Genomic DNA, 17,627 nt, shown 5'->3' with positions numbered 1-17,627 from the left:
CTATAAAGAGAACGAGTAATTTCCCGCAACACAGTACTTTCCCTCTTGGGACAATCCACTGTGGAAAGAGATCTTGGTATTAACCCTTAAGATTCCAGCTTCCGTTAATTCCGGTCTTGCAATACCTGGGGCACAACCCATCCTTCCACAACTGCCCTGGCAGCCGCCGGCTGCAGTTCAGACCAAGGACAGGGAACGCTGCATCCTTTCAAAAACCTGCTCTCTCACCATTCTGGCTCACAGGTTTGTACCGAGCCTTACCCTCCATCATAACCATGAAGACCAAATTCCAAACAGGCTTCATTGCAATCCGTTTTCATATATTTAAAAAACAAGAACCGCTGGAAATCAACCATGAAATAATATCTTCAGGGCATCCATCTGATAAAACTTTTTTTTTTTTTTTAAACTCAAACAGTTAAGGCTTCCAGAGTTCTTTAAAATAGTTAATGCTGAGGCTCTGGTCTATACCTATGCTGCACAGAGCACTTCCTACAGATATTAATTCATCCATATAATAATTACTGAATGCCCCTTATGTGGCAGGCTCCCTCTTCTCATGAAGATTATATTTTAAAAGGAGAAAAGCTAATTTTAGATTTTGAGTGTGATGACAGGTCTGCAGATGGCACTTTTTTTTTTTTTTTTTTTTTTTTGGTCCATCACTACCCTCCAGCCCCACTTTGGTAGAGAAAAGTGAAATGAAGCTGTCATGATTTCTGATGGTTCACAATATATTTAACCATCAAAGATAGAAAATGACCTACTAAAACCCCCTAAGTACAAACCCCATTTATGGTATCTTTGGGAATTAAGAGACATTTACGCTTATGTAGCTGAACCTTGACAGGCCATCTTGGACACACAGGTGTTAGGTACTGTACAGAATATCTGAGACTCATGTCAAGTCCTTACTCTTTCCACATTTCTTCAATAACTGTTTTGTCCAAGTCCCTCTGAAATGTAAATTTTTACAGTGAAAACATTTAACCAAAATTTTTCAAACCACCATTTGCTGCTTTGATTTCTAGAACTAATGATTTCATCTGGTTTTACAATCTTCTTGTCTTTCCTTCCTGTCACTAAGGATCTAAAGGCAAAATGCAAATCTACTTTGTTTTCCATTGCTCCCTGCTCCTCACCCTTACTTTATGGAAGTTCAAGGTTCCTGGTGGGGCCTCTGCATAATTCAAATCTCATTTAGTCCATTTTTACCTGACTACATCCTTCTTTGAATCTCAGCTGGCAGGGAGCCTGGATGGCTCATGGCTCAGATGGTTAAGCATGTGCCTTCAACTCGGGTCACCATCTCCAGTTCCTGGGATTCAGCCCCACTTCCGGTTCCCAGCTCAGCAGGGTGTCTGCTTCTTCCTTTCCCTGCTTGTGCTCTCTCAAGTGAATAAATAAAATCTTTAAAAAAAATAAACACTTAACGAAAGGTAACGTAGGGCAGTGTTTCTCTAATTTATACCACCTGAATTAGAATTATTTTTAGGAGCTTGCTAAAAAGCCTTCCTAAGCCTTACCTAGTACCTACAGAATCAGAGTCTCAAAAGACGGTTAATGTATAAAACTAGAATTCGTAAACCACAGGCCTGTGTTTGGAGAAAGTGAGCTCACCCAGGTTATAATATTCCCCGGCAACTAGGAGCTACAACTCAAACCCCTTACTGGTTTTCACAAGAAAGCCAAGTACAATGTGCACTGGGGGATTTACACTTCACTGAAGAAGGGGCACATCTTCTACGGACCCACTTCCCATTCTCCTGCACCCACCCCACCCCCTGCTGTCCTTTTCCTAGCTTCTAAGTCTCCTAGCTTCTAAGTCTCCTCCCTCTACTAGGTGTCTTAGGATGATCTGAGCTTAACAATTTTTTTTCTACAAAACATACCACCAACAGTATTCTAAAAAATATAAGAAATACCAAACAATACATCATGACTGAATGTGTATCTTCATAGGTGCAAAGCCATATTTGTATACTTGCCACTACCATTTGCTTAAGGAAGCAATCAACTAAGAAAGTTATACAGCAAAGAAATACACACGTGTGTGTATTCCAGAAATCAGATAGGCACTGTCCTTTTAGTTGGCAGAAGTTTAAAAGTGCAAATTCCATAAATAATCGACTTGTAGTATATGCAACAACAAATTCCTACTTTTCTGATATCTGGAATACTTCTTCACTTGGTCATATACTTAGCTACTGTGTGTGAAAATCAAAAGACACCTAACCTAATTTTAAAAAATCTTAAATATTTTAACCACAAAGGTACATATATTATTAGACCATGCCTCCAAAGTGTGTCAGATCATAATGTGTTCAGAGTACATAAATATACATTAGAGATGTCTTCCACCATAGGCAAAATCTAATACAAAAATACATTTGACACTCATAAATGAGAAGATCTGTGGAAGAGAATGGGGAAGGAGTGCATGATGCCGACAAACCACACACAGATGCAAACCGTTCGGGTTATATGATTATTTTCTTCATCCGCGAGGGGTAAAGAGCAGTTTACACCAAGCTAAGTTTCCAGGCAGATCACAGTTCACAGGTTGGATAACTCATGGCACGCAGGCCAGAAAAAGGTCCTGAATTACTCAAAAGTGTACTCAGATTTCCGTCAATCTAATGGTACCGTGCGCCTGCACTGTGGTTTGGTTATTTTGGAGACTTCAGAATCATCATCTACCCCATCTCCATACTCTACTACGCTGCTAACACACATAAACCACAGGGGCTGTCCTGTACCAAATGCAGGAGACAGTTTATAATCAAACCTACTCTCTATTAAAGGGATATGGTAAAGTTGTCTATTCAGTGAACTGGTTATTTGAAATCCTGCAATCTTTCTGGAGAGATACAAACAAATTTTTACAGCAGTTAGGATAGGAATCACTTTTTATTTTAAAGTACGGGGCTTTATGTAATCTTTGAGTAGTAAATAGTAGTTCAAACAATATTTGAACTGAAAATTCAACTAAGTACGAACTGAACCAAGAACTTCCTAATTCAGAATGCTCTACAATCATAACTGGGAAGTTTGCCTCATATGCTATAGCCTAAGAGAACAAAATGGCCAAGAGCCGTATTTTACCGATTCATAACTTCTTCCCTTAAGCCTTGATGAGATTAGGTATCCAATATTTTTAACACCAATTTTTCTCTTCAGAAAGCATCTACGTGGCTTCTGGATCGACTCATTCACTGAATGTAAGATAGCAACCTTTTCTCTCTGGCTAGTGTCAAAAATCCATGCAGGATTCACACCAGAAAGAAAGTCAACGTGAATAAACATTTTGGAAGTAAGGAATCATGAATATAGTTTAGTCAAAGTCAGTGAGGGATAATTAATTCTTTCAAGGAAAGTATCATTCCCTCAAAACCAGACTAAGTAGATTAAAGCTGTCAACATTCTAGCTGCTCCTCCTATGTTTTATTTGGAAAAGAAATATTAAAGTATTAACATCACAGGAGAATATGCTTCAGCTAAAAGGATATGTAAATGACACCCCAAGATGATACTCTGTAACTCAATATAAATTTTAAAAAAGTCTAACCTTAAGCCTGAGCCAAGTTAGTCACACGACTATGGCAGAAATTCTTAAGTGGCTGAGGTATTTAGACTCTTCCAAACCACAGGTGTGCAGTACTGGACAAAGAGGTAAATTAAATGACAAAAAATTAGCGATGAAGGATTAAAAATTAACTCTGGACTCCTTATACAGAATAACCTGAGCTGAGGAGAAAATGATTAAACCCTGGCAACAAACAGCCCAGCAAACCCTTCACCAGCAAATATTCTGAGGCAAAAAAAACCCCCTATGTTCACTCAAGAATAACCTTTTCGAGAAATTTGTTAAAAGACTTCCAAAAGCTGGTAATTAGACAATTTATCACAAAGAAAAGGAAACTCCTAAGATGTAGGTATTATTTATCTAGCCTATAGACTAGGCTTTCTAATACACTAGCAAAATAGTTCTACTTTTGGTTGTAAAACTATCTAGTAGGCCTACCTGGTTGGCTTTCAAAGGAAAAAAAGTGTTCATTACTCTGAAACATTTTGTGGACAATCTGAAGAAAAGCATTTTTTGATGACACAACATCAGCTGAAGAGCATTTGTGTTTTAATAAGGAAACAAAATTCTGGGTTATTAACATTTTTTAAACAAAAATATTCTATCTGTGATCAGGAGATCCGCGTTCTAGTCATCACTCCACTGCTAACAGGAATCATCAAATGGGACAAGTCAATTTGCCTTTTTGTGCCTGAGTTTCATTGTCTAGACAATGGTGATAAGAATATCTGTGCTGTGCTACTCACAGGTTAAAGGATAAAGTAAAACACTAGAAAGCACTTTTATTTTTTTTTCAAAACACAATATAAATGCTATGTCATAATACTGTTGATAATTTTACAGGTACCTCCTAGCGTACCCAGTCAGATGTGTGCTTAAGGTAGGCGTTCCTAGAAGATCACAGGTTGAATATTTAGTTTGATTTTATTTTAAAAATAATAAATCACAAAACTAAAATGTATGAACAAGGTCACTTAGCCCTCTCCCCAGGTGGTTAGTTATAATTACTAGGATCATCATTATCATTACTTCTTAGCTATGTGTTTAAAAGAGGAGATCTTGAATATGTCAGCCTAACTAGGAAAGTGTGTCCCTGGCACAGGTGGTTTTCAGAAGAAAAGCTGATCTTCAGAAGAGCTGTGTCCTCTTGCTTTTATTTTAAAGTGCAGAACCTGGTGGGGAGGGACAGAGCAGGAACCCCGTGTCGTCACTGAGGCACTAATTCCCTCAGAGAGGCCAGAGCAGCATGGATGCGAACATGCAATCTGTTTTCAAAGTCGTAGCCAGAGAAATCCTCCTGTAGGACCAAAGAAAGAGGTTTATGGACTCTCTTAGCTAAGCTTTCTGTGACCACACGGCTTGGTGCGTCCCAATGTAAAACCCCTAAAACTCCTACCAACGGCTTCCCATCCAGTCGACTTTGTTATTCCCTAAAACCTCAAACTTTGGGATCATGTTTAACATCCAGGGGAATGTCATTAATGACGTCTCTGGAAATTTTTCTTCATATTATCCCTGAAACGGTAGTCTTAAATCGTGCTCAAGCAAATTGCTGTTAGAAATTCTTCACTCAAGCCTGTAGTTATGAAAATGAAAGCTATTTTCCCACTCAAACAAGAAGTGTGTTTATAAAGCAGGATGGGCAATTTCATGAGTTTTTTAGGAGACCGGTAAATTTCACTTAAAAATCAAGTGATCATGGGGCGCCTGGGTGGCTCAGTCGGTGGGGTATCCGACTATTGGTTTTGGCTCAGGTCATGATCTCAGGGTTGTGAGATCAAGTCCTGCTCTGAGCTTCACATTCAGCAAGGAATCTGCTCTAAATTCTCTCTCCCTCCTCTCCTTCTGCCCCTTCCCTCCCACTCTCTCTCCCATGCTCTTGATCTCTCTCTCCAGAATAAATAAATCTTAAAAGAAAAAAAAAATCAAGTGATCATTGAATCAATTAGTTATTACTTTTACTTTGCAGAAATATCCATCAGAACAATCATCTAACAAAGCTTCTTGAATTCAGACTCAAGACGACACAATAGAGGGCAAGAAGCCCCCTGGAAAGAGGTAGTAGGTACAGTATTTTTACCTTTGCTTGAAGAAGTAGAGTTCTGCCTCTTGCTACGGTCTATGAATGTAAGAAAAACATTATCTCTTAATATCTACACTGATACATACTCAAGCAGAAAATGCTATAAGAGGACAGGTTAATTAAAGCAATTCTCAGTAGACACAGAGGTGAGTCAGCTGCTCATTCAAGTTTAATGATTCCATTTTTCTTTAATGATGCTTATAAATTCTTATCAAGGCACTGTTAAGTAACTATGCATAATCCTCACTATTCTGTAAGAGAGAACAACTTAGAAATAGCTTAAGATTTTACTGAATAACCTACAATTGATGACAATTAAAAAGTTTACTTGACCTCAGTAAGTTAGATCTCCTTTTGAAGGCATCAACTTTAGTTTTCAAGAAACAGACCATCCTTGTCATATTTTAAGTATGTATCTTAAGGCTGCCTTAAGAGTACAAATTTTCTTAAAATAAAGAATATAGTGTTAGGTTTTTCTACCAAAAGTCACTAAACACCTTCTTCTATTTTGGTAAAATGAGAATTTCAAATAAAAAGACTTCCAATCAAAAGTCTATCTTTGGTGAGCTAGGATACCTGTTTAAGGGTTAGGCTAGAATCATGTTTCTGTTGATGTAGCTCAACTTTTAGGAAGTCCATATATTTGAAAGTGGAATTGAACTTAATAAAAATTAGAATTTTATAAAGGTAGTATTATGTAACTGAACTTCTAAAAGAAAGTATCAAGCAAATCCAGTAGCTTTTTTTTTTAACAAAACTGCCCCAGTGTACTTAAATACGCAAAGTAAATGTCAACATAAATTTATGATATTCCAAAATTTTTTGAAGCAATCATCACATCGCCCTCATTAATCTCACCATAATCTCTTATTAACTTGGCATGGCAGGTACTTTTAATCCTGTTTTATATTATGAGGAGGAAGGTATGGGGTTAAGCATCCCACACTGAGTTAAACAGAGAACTGGAACCATAATGCAACTCGAAGTTCTTCTGTATAAGCCACACCACACCATGTCATACCATCCTAAAAAAGGCAATGACTTTCCCCTCAAATGAGTATGGCTCCAAAAAGTTACATTTATACTTCTAATTCCAGAGAAGAAGTTACTTCCTTCAACACAGTAAGACAAGATTAGTAGCTTCTTGGATTTATCCTACATGAAATCAAGGAAAACCAAACCAAAAACAACCCCACTATGTTCAATCAATTGACTTGAAATGAAGGACGGATGCTTTGTGCCTGCTCAGTTGCACATTTTTGGGGGGACTGAGGAACATCACTTAAGCAACTACGTAAGATCTTACCTCTGGTTTGTCTAACAGAAGACAGCCAAGTTCATAGCAGGCATATGGCTGAACGTATAAGTTATTCTGACGACACAACTCATCTTTAACAGCTCGCTGGAAGAACTGAAAGTAATACAAGTGGTATCAGAATTAACTCATTTCCCTACTTAAGTTTCATCACATCTTCAGGAGGTAGAAAGGGGGATTACTCTTATTTCTGTACTCTACACCAGATTTTCTTTTTTCTTTGCATCTTTCTTTCTTCCCATCCTTCCTCATCCGTCTCTCAGAAGTCCCCTCCTCGCTTACACCTCCAAGGCTCTGCCACCCAGCAGTCAGCCCAATTTGTGCTGCTTGTTTTTCCAGCTGATACACTAGCCTCTGCTGATGGTGCTGCAAAAACATTTTTATCTACATCTCCAAGTCTGAACCTATCATTTTAGTACTGAAAACAGAAAGCCCACAAGCCAAGAACCATCCCTTAGTATGCGTCTTGCTGATACCTAAGCATGTGATCCAAAACAGGCCATTCAGAGCCATATAATAACTATGATGACCTCACAGTGTAAAATTTAAAAATTTAATACAAGGGCATCAATTCCCTAGGATTTAAAAGTCAAAGGCCTCTACTACTGCACATAAACTCTTTCAAAAAGTAATCAAAAGAATACTGGGGTAAACTTCAAAACAGCCAACCACACAAAAACCTCAGAAAAATCCTTCCAACTATATTTGAAAATAATGAATCGCTCTTTTCCATATACCGTGTACCCCGAAGAATGAGCACACTTCTAGACCTCACCTCCAGGGCTGCGTCCGTCATTTGCCGTTGCAGAGACAAGAAAGGTGAACACGGGGCACACCTGATCATTTTTGTATTTCTCTAACTATGAAGCTTCATTCTGTCCCTTTAAAACTGTCTGCATCCTCATTTCCTTCTCCTCTGAGGCTGTCATCTTAATACAAAGCTAGTGGCAGAAAAGAAGCCTGTCTGTAAAGAAGTATTCTAAGAATCTGGAGTTACATTAAGAAGTAGGATGCACCATCAACTTCTGGCATCTGCAATGACCTGAATCAGTGTGGTGATGAAGCTCTGGCTGCAGTGGGAGGTGTGGCTCTGCTGAATACATTTCTCATTTTGCTTTTTCCTAAGCGACAGCAGCATGAATGGTTTACCTGAACAGCATCTTCTGAGTTTCCTAGGCATTTGTGTATGGCACCAAGAAGCAAATACTTTAATCCGACGACAGATAAATCATCCACCGCGTGGCAAGCTTAAAGAGAAGTGAAAACAGCAAGAAGAAGCATATTCGGTCTCTTAATCTCTTAAATACCACCAAGAGTTAAGTGTTTCATTGTTCAGTGACTGAGTCACAGTTCATGATCCCGCCCACTGGCTCTCAGAAGGCTCCTGTTCCTCATCCGGCTGTGAATATCCTTATTCAAAGGAAAGCAAAGATATCAAACGTCACAGCAACAGGAAGATTCGACATTACCTCCTATTGTTACTAAGAACAAGAAACCAATCTGGAAAGGTTATGTACTATGTGATTCCAACTATATGACATTCTGGATAAGGCAAAATTACGGAGGCAATACAAAAGATCAGTGGTCGTCAGAGGTCTGGGTAGGGGTGGGGAGGAACAGATGGAGGACAGAAGGATTTTAGAACAGTGAAACTATTTGGTATGATACTACCTATAAGAGTGGACACATGTCACTACACATGTGTCAAATCACATGGAATGTACCAAACAAAGAATGGCCCCAGTGTGGAAAACTGCACCTAATGACGTGTCAGTGTTGGCTCACCCGCTATAGCCAATCCAGCGACCGGGTGGGGGATGCTGGCAGCCGGGGAGACTGAGCACAGGGGGGAAGGAAGGGTGTGACAGATGGAAAGTCCCATTTTTCTGCTCAGTTTTGCTCTGAACCTAAAACTACTCTAAAAAATACTTCAAAACACCTCCATATTAATGTCCTAAGCCATACAGTGGGCACCTCCAAATCTGTACTGACGCCCTGCACCGGCCACAGAGGGGGGCTCAGATGTGATCCCCCACTTCAAGAAGCTTGCCAACTCCTGGGCAGGACGCGCACATGTGGGGGAGGAGGTTCAGAGAGTTTTCCAAGGATGTGAGAAAAATGGAAATTGGAAACAGTGGAGCCAACAGAGCAGGAAAGGAAGTAGTTGTTTCTACGGACCACCAGAGACCCTGAGATTTGGTAAGGTTTTACAGACACATACACATACATACGTACATAGATGTATCCGCGCAATCATATGCGTGTGTGTGTACAGATGCATGTATATTTATATACACACAAAATGTTCTAAGTTCCAGAACAATCAGAGTTGGCAGAGTAGCAACAAGGTAACTGTGAACAACAGAGTCTGAACCTACAGAAGTAGGAGTTGTCTCAAACCGCTAGGCTGGGAACACCTCCACATAAAAAGACCTTGGGGGGTGCCTGGACGGTGCAGTTAGTTAAGTGTCCGACTCTTGGTTTCAGCTCAGGTCACAATCTCAGACTCAAGGGATGGAGCCCTGTGTCTGGCTCTGCGCTCAGCACAGAATCCACTTAAGATTCTCTTCTCCCCCTGCCCCAACCCCCTCTAAACAAAACTTTAAAAAAAGATTTTAAGGCAACAGTATCAAAGAAACAGGAACAAAGGTCATGTGTTCATTCCATATTTACTGAAAATCGACTATGTGCTAGGCAGTTCTAGGTGCTTGGAATACAGCAGTGACAAACTAGAAGCAATCCCTGCCCTTAAAAAACTAACATTTCGTGGAAAAGCTAGATGATACAAAGGACAAACTGGTAAAACAAACAAACAAAACATATGTTGAAGAAGTGTCAGTGCTAAGGTAAAAAATTAAGTCAGGAAGGGGGATGGAGGTATGCATGTGTGTCAGAAAGGTACCAATTTAAGCCTCAATGTAAAGGTGATATTTGACTAAAGACCTGAAGGAAATGAGTGAAGGAGCCATGTGGATATTTAGAAGAACATTTGCAGGTAGAAAGAAGAGAAAGTGCAAAGGCACCGGGGTCGGCATGTGCCTGGTGTGCTCAAGAACACTAAGAAGTAGGACGAGAGCCTGGTAAGCAAGGGGGGAGGGCAGTGAGAGGCAATAGGGTGGGGAAGAGGGGCGGCTGGTGGACAGATCACAGAACACTGGAGGCCTTGGACATTTACTGAATGGACTTAGACATTTACTTTAAATAAGACGAAACCAGAGAGGATTCTAGCTGTAAAATGACATGGGACTTTGTTTAATAGGATCACTCTGGGTGCTGTGCTGAGAACATACAGAAACATCTTTACAATGCAAAGGAAGAATGCAGTGCATGAGGGTGGGTGGGGGAAGGACTATGTGTGAATCCAACCACATGTACTGTGGGGAGGGAGCTGCAAATGGGGACTTGGGAGAAGCTGGGGAGGGGCATTTAATCGGACTACCAGTTTTTTCTGGAACTCACTATTTCTCTATAAAGATCTGCTCTGTACTCTACACAGCTGAAGAGATTTGGATCATTACTGCTTAACACTGGGGAATGACAGAAGCTAATTAATCGATCTCAAAACTGCACTAATCTTTAACAAAGATATTAAAGAATTAAATCACATTTACTCAAGAGCCTCCCTTTCCCCATGACCACATCTTTGCTATTTATTTTGATACCTGGAAAGGGGTCCTGAGAACATTTCGTCACATTAAGTGATAATTGTTCTTGTGCCTGCTGATTATAGCCTATTTTATATTTGCATTTGTGTCTGAATTCTCTCTACAGGATCTTGTATTTATGCATTACAAAAAACATTTAAAGTTCTGTATTGTTCCTTTGAGTTAGACATTCGTAGACATTCGTAGACATTCCAGACTTGCGTCAACAACTAGGGATGGGTTTAAAATTATGCATATCCTTTTGCAATGGACATAGCAGAACTTACGCATCCAAGAAAATTTTCTTTCAACCAATCCCCCTTGGGAGGGCTACACACTCTAATTACAGGGCCTCTGCACACAACTTATTTTGGAGTTGTATTGCTTTGATCTCTGGAATATCAACACTGACAAAAGCTTTTTTACTTTTGAGGGGGGAACTTTTTTTTTTTTTGGAAATAAGCAAAAGGTGCCTGCAAGGAAGTCTGATGATAAAAGTATGTGATACAATGGATAATTCTATATTGATCCAAAAGTGTGATTATACAGAAATCTGACAAATTTCCTTCAATGACTAACTAGTTTTGAGTAAGTCCAAATATCAGTATTAAGTCTCTTTTGGAAAAGGGCAGCATGTGTGTGAATAAGGATATATTTCTATAAAACCATTCTTCTGGATGTATGCATTATTTCGACCGAACGGTCTCATGGTGCAATCATGCTTCTAGCTACAGGACGTAAATCTCGCAACGCTCCCAGAAGATGAAGCTGTAGGAAAGCTACTCACTGAGCTGTCGTCAGACCAGGGGCAGGGAGGGACACCTGTCCAGATGGGAGCTGGCCATGTCACCGAGCTCTTCTGAGCGTTAGTCTCTTCATGCATAAAATGGCTCTGACGATATTGTCTGTCTTTCCTACTTATGTAGAAAGCAGGATAGAGCAAACTAAACAATTTGCCAGGTTAGACAGCATCCAATGTCTGCCATTAAGTCTTTAAAAAATGCTATGATGTTTCTTTAATCACCAATAAAGCTTTATTTTATTTAAAGATGTAGTTTATTCTTCCTGTGAACTTCTCCTAACTGCTATAATAAAAATGACTTATGAAGACACTACTATAACCTAGGTCCTATGGTTTTCTTTTCTTTTCTTTTCTTTTTTTTTTTTCAGATTTTATTTATTTGGGAGAGAGATAGAGAGAGAGCGCGAGCGCACGGGTGAGGGGCAGGCGCACAGGAGAAGGAGACTCCCAACTGAGCACAGAGCCTAACACAGGGCTTGATACCAGGACCCATACAGCAATCATGACCTGAGCTGAAGTCAGATACTTAACCAACTGAGACATGAGTGCCCTGGCCCTATTTTTTTTTTTAAATACATGAATGAAAAAATCTAGGCTTCTAGTTACATTCCTAGGTATTTACTCCAGAGAAATGAGCATGGGATGTCTGCAGAAAAGACAAGTACACTTATGTTGTCTACTTAGCGTAGCAGCTTTGCTCAGGATAGCTCAAAACCCAGAAACAAATCAAATGTTCATTCCTCGGAGAAAGAATAGACACACAGTGGTACAGATGGAGCCACAGGACAGAGGGCCACTCAGAGAGTCAAAGGCATCGACCACGGACACCAGCGGCAACACACATCACTCCCACGGAGCCTACGCTGGACAACGGAAGCCAAGCAATAAAAAGTACACATGGTCTGAACTTACATGAAGTTCAAGGACGGGCAAAACTAATCTGTGGAGGGACAAGTCAGAACTGTGGCTGCCTTCGAGGGGGAGGGGCACCCAGAAAGTGCCCAGGGGAAGTTACAAGGCTAGTGGAAACATTCCGGATCTTCACCGTGGTGCTGGTGGAGGACAGCATGTACGTATTTGCCAAAACTCAAAGAACTTTACACTCAGTATCTGTGCATGTTAATACCTGTGAATCAAACCTATATCAAACAAAGGGCTATTGTTGGGAAAAAAATGTATGCTTTCAGCAACCCCCAGGGCCACAGAATCAGCGACGCCTGGAGTCTGTGTGCCTCCCCGCATGCTGCTAACAATGCAAACGTGTCCGCACACTCCTGCGCTGCCCACACCTATCACCTAAGCCACCCACCGTCCTTCATCACTACACCATCCCTCCAAGAACGACAGATCTGCCCTCTATGAATCAGGTGACGTTAATGAGACACCGAAGGAACCAGGTGAATCACTTTGTTTTTACCTTGACTCATCCTCTGCAGGTTGGGGAGGGAGCAGTTGGGAAGGGCTTTCCACAGGTACAACACTTCAATGGAGGCCAGCACACACAGTGCTTTGGTCGGAGCCTGCTTCCGAAATCTCTCTGCCTGCAAGCGGTTAGAAGGATCAGGCTAAGTTTGTGCCAACAAATTCAAATAAAAACATATACTTTGGAGATAGCCAAAAATGCATGGTTCGTGTTTGACGTGAACAACCTCCTCCAACAAAGCTAAACATGAGAACATCTCTCTCTCTCTCAAAAATTTGTTTGCTTTCTAATTTTTAATGGATTGGTAGATCTGCAATCTATTGCAGATCTGGGGAGCAAACTAGATTCATTTCAGCTTAAATCAAAGGAATTTGTAAAAGCTGAGTGAGAATAATGGACAGGTTTACATGGAAAATGTAACACTAGATACCTTTTAGTTATGGTTTTACTGACTTTTTAATTTTCTCCTTAGTTCCAGTAGTCTCGGGGGCATTCCATATTACAATCTAGTTTGTGTTCAAACTAAGTCATTAATGTTTGTTCATTAGAAACAAACTAAAATCATGCAAAAATTCAGGATATGACAAGTTGTCATGTAACCTACAGATTCTACATGTAACTACAAATTTGGCTAACTTTGATTCTTTAAAGGTGTAGACAGAATAAATTAGGAACTTTATCCCTACAGTGCTGGGCCCTTTCTGCTGGTAAATCTGAAGCATACTTCTGTTATTAGGTCAAAATGTGATGTGCTCACTAGATTGACAACCAATAGTCTAGATCTCTTGCCTAGCTTCTGCCCATTTCTATTCTTCTAAAATCACTTAACTCTTTAGACAATGCTTTCCCTCTCCAGATAGGCCCATTAGCTCTGCATGGTCTGTAATGCATCTACCCACTCAAACAAATAACTCCTTTAATTACATGCAGCAAAGCAAGCATTCTCCAATCAGAGGAGACGTGGGACCACGGGAGTATATTTTCTCCCCGGTGGTGAAGCCCATTCTACATGGCCAGTCAGTCATTGGCTGGGATTAGGATTTCCTCAAACTTGTCTGAGATGGTGTCAGTTACGGACGCTCATTGTAAACACCACACTGGACCCAGAGACTCCAACATACCTTTTTCACTGAGAACTGTTCAATCTGGTTGTTTTTCCTTTTGAAGAGTTTCTGAACTTCTCTGAAGACTATCTGTGCCCCATCCACGTCACCGGTGGCTCCCTGACAAACTGTAAGAAACCATTGTTGCACTCCTTAAGTATCGGGGGTGCAGGGAGGTATCATGGAAAGACACCGAGGTTGATGGTACTTGGAAAACGTTACCAAAGCAAAAATGGGAGCACATATTTTTAAAGACTGTTACACAAAGGCCTACACCATCCTGTTGACTGTCACACCACTGATTCAACAACTATTTCCCGCCTAACTGGGTTCCCAGAGCTTTGCGGGGACATAAAGGAAGACCACAGTCTTAGTCCTCTTGTTGGGCTCTAGTTTCGGATGAGATATAATTCCCAGCTATTGTCACAGTATACAGTCTAGCTGGAGCCCACATGCTCAGAAAGTGGAATAAAAGAAGGAAGAAAGAACAGTAAGAGGATCATGAAGCTTCCTGATGGAAGGAGGCTACCCCTATGCCTGGAAAGAAAGTCATGAAATTAGTCTTACACATGTTCATTGGCCACCTACCACCTACAAGCCACCAGCACAAATGTAAAGAAGAAACAAATGCTTAACCCAGAAAGAGATGTAAATTTCAGCTGGAGAAATAAGACCCACACATAGTCCCAGAGTTACAACGTATATGGTGAGAAGAGCCTCAAGAGTAGGAAAACCAAAGTGCTTTGGGAAAAGCTCAGGAAGAGAAGGGATCATTTCTCTTTGGAGTGATCAGGAAAACTTTTGAGGAGCTAGCAGTCAGGCTAAGCCTTGGAGGAGAATAAGACTTTGATAGTCTGTACACAATCTTCACCCCATCCCCATCCCCAGGCAAAGACTTAATCATATTTCCTTCACTTCATCTTTGAAGGTGAAACCTTACCAGCTTCTCAGTTCCAATGACACTGAATCTGTTTTCAATTTTCTCTTAGATGTGGTCTTTGGCACATGTTGTTTTCAATCCCCAGCTAGAGGACCTGGTTCCTCCTCCTCTATTTGAGTGCTCCTAAAAGTAGGTGGTCCTCTACTTACTCCTAAAATAAGGTGGTTCTTTACTCACAGTTTTGGGCTTGGCCAAGCAGAGCACAGGGCCATCACATGTCAGAGAATGGACAGCTTTTGGCCAGGCCAAAGCAGCAAAAGCACCGAGACTCACAGAAGGCTGCAGGCGTCAAAGTAATGGAAGAGGCAGAAGATTTTCTACTGGGAGTAGAAGGGATTAGGCTGAATGTTTGGTTCCCCTCCACCCACTTTAAATCTGGAGGTGTCTTTGGGTCTAAAAAAGTTTCTTGAAGACAGATTTGATGTTTTGTTTTGGTTTTTTCCCATTCTAATAAACTGTGTCTTTTGATTGGGGCATTTAGCCCATTTATGTTCAGGGTAACTATAGAAAGATATGAATTTAGTGCCACTGTATTGTTTATAAGGTGACTGTTACTGTATACTGTCTCTGTTCCTTTCTGGTCTATGTTACTTTTAGGCTCTCTCTTTGCTTAGAGGACCCCTTTCAACATTTCCTATAGAGCTTGTTTGTGTTCGTAAATTCTTTTTTTTGTTTGTCCTAGAAGCTTTTTATCTCTCCTTCTATTTTCAGTGACAGCCTAGCTGGATATAGTATTCTTGGCTGCATATTTTTCTTGTTTAGTGCTCTGAATATATCACGCCAGTCCTTTCTGGCCTTCCAGGTCTATGTGGATAAGTCTGCTGCCAATCTAATATGTCTACTGTTACAGGTAACAGACCTCTTGTCCTGAACTGCTTTTAGGATTTTCTCTTTGTCTCTGAGACTTTAAGTTCTACTATCAGATGATGGGATATGGATCTATTTTTATTGATTTTGAGGAGGGTTCTCTGTGTCTCTTGGATTTTGATGCCTTCCCCAGATTAGGGAAGTTCTCCGCTATAATTTATTCCAATATACCTTCTACGCTTCTTTCTCTCTTCCTTCCTCTTGGATCCCAGTGATTCTAATACTGTTTTGTCTTATGATATCACTTATCTCTCGAATTCTCCACTCATGATCCAGTAGTTGCTTATCTCTCTTTTTTTTTCAGCTTCTTCATTCTCCATCATTTGGTCTTCTAGATCACTAATTCTCTCTTCTGCCTCATTTGTCCTAGCAGTTAGAGCCTCCATTTTTTATTGTACCTCATTAACAGCCTTTTTGATTTCCACTTGGTTAGATTTTAGTTCATTTCTCCAGAAACAATTTTCTAGTATCTTCTATGCTTCTTTCAAGCCCAGCTAGTATCTTTACAATCATCATTCTGAACTCTAATTCTGACATCTTACTAATGTCTGTATTAATTAGGTCCCTGGCAGTAGGTACTGCCTCTTATTTTTTTTGACGTGAGTTTTTCTGTTTTGTCATTTTGTCCAAAGAAGAGATGAATGAGAGAACAAAATGCTAAAAGGGTAACAACGACCCCCCCCCCAAAATATACACTAAACAAATCAGAAGAGACCTTCCAGAAAGTGGTTGCTTTTCTGTTCATAGAGTTGCTGCTATTGTTTTCTTCAATCTCCTGTTGTGTCTGTAGGTGTTCAGAATGGTTTGATAATATCTAGCTGAACTCCTGGGACCAGATGGAATTTAGGTCTCCTGCTCCTCTACTACCTTGCTCCTCTCTCACAGCATTTCAAAACCAGAAGGAAATGCAATGATTGTTTTGCCAAACCTATCAGGCTATAGATCAGAGGATGTAAAGTTCCAAGATAGTTAAAAGACTTGCCTAAGCCTAACGCACAGTAAGCCACTGAAAAAGAGTAATGTCTGTTTTAGCGAAGCCTGAGGTGCTCCTCAGATCATTCATAACATTTCTACAGTGTCACAGAATTTAAACAAGAGACAGACAGCAGTCATGGCTGCGTAACAAGGTTGCTGTACATAATGCCACTAAACTGAATGCTTCAACATGGGTAAAATGGTAATTTTATGTTATGTATATTTTACAACTGAACTATACCAGAAACAAAGTCCCTGGGGGCAGCATTTCTGGTCCAAGTGCCCCTCCTCTCTAGCTCAGCCTGTCGATATGCACCTGTCCTTCAGGGCCAACTCCAATGGCAGCTTGCAGGACAGAAGTGATCTGCCCCTTTCCTGGGAACTCCTGACACAACTTACCATCTAAATAAAACCCCTTTGCAAAAGCAGAGACGAGGCTTTCATGCTTTACCAGCTCCTATAAGCTGTTAGAATCCTAGCATTTCCAGTATTTGGAGAGTAAATGCTCCCATACACAGCCAGACTGTACATTTATTTCTTTGTGTTCTATGCTCAATGAAGATTAAAAAAGAAACAGCTCCCCACAACTGACTGTGTGAGTCCATAACACATAAACAACTGATGGCTAGGTTGTTTTGAAGACCTCTGCTTTTCAATTTACCCACTCCTCAACATGCTGGGCACACCTCGCAGGCCACTCTGTAGATGGCTGCCATTGTCCTCTGAGAGGCCTGTGAGTCCCATACAACAACTCTTACGGTGGGAGACACAGTATCCTAACCAGGATACTGAAAATAATCCCATTCAAACATCAGCAACAGAGCTATACAAAAAGGTATGCATGACGGGGACTGCAGTAAAGAGTGTGGGTGTAAAGGGATTTCATACT

At 40.5% G+C, this 17,627-nt stretch overlaps 1 protein-coding gene across 2 annotated transcripts in view; it reads right to left on the bottom strand.

The window, feature by feature from the left end:
* Nucleotides 1–1,812: 1,812 nt before the first annotated feature.
* TTC39C (tetratricopeptide repeat domain 39C) overlaps nt 1,813–17,627 on the bottom strand; it is a 106,810-nt gene continuing 90,995 nt past the window's right edge. Inside the window, exons 9-14 of one of the 2 annotated variants that reach the window (XM_046024711.1) lie at nt 13,975–14,084; nt 12,848–12,971; nt 8,134–8,231; nt 6,976–7,080; nt 5,667–5,705; nt 1,813–4,883 (exon numbers count right to left, since the gene is read on the bottom strand). In XM_046024711.1, the coding sequence (XP_045880667.1) occupies nt 4,794–4,883; nt 5,667–5,705; nt 6,976–7,080; nt 8,134–8,231; nt 12,848–12,971; nt 13,975–14,084 (566 nt within the window). In that variant the 3' untranslated portion in view covers nt 1,813–4,793. The remainder of the gene's footprint in view (nt 4,884–5,666; nt 5,706–6,975; nt 7,081–8,133; nt 8,232–12,847; nt 12,972–13,974; nt 14,085–17,627) is intronic. The other variant, XM_046024712.1, reaches the window with a different exon arrangement.

This window comes from Meles meles, chromosome 12, assembly GCF_922984935.1.
Source record: "Meles meles chromosome 12, mMelMel3.1 paternal haplotype, whole genome shotgun sequence".
NCBI lineage: Eukaryota > Metazoa > Chordata > Mammalia > Carnivora > Mustelidae > Meles > Meles meles.
The sequence above is the reverse complement of the archived record's forward strand: the minus strand, read 5'-3'. Positions and strand labels throughout refer to the sequence as shown.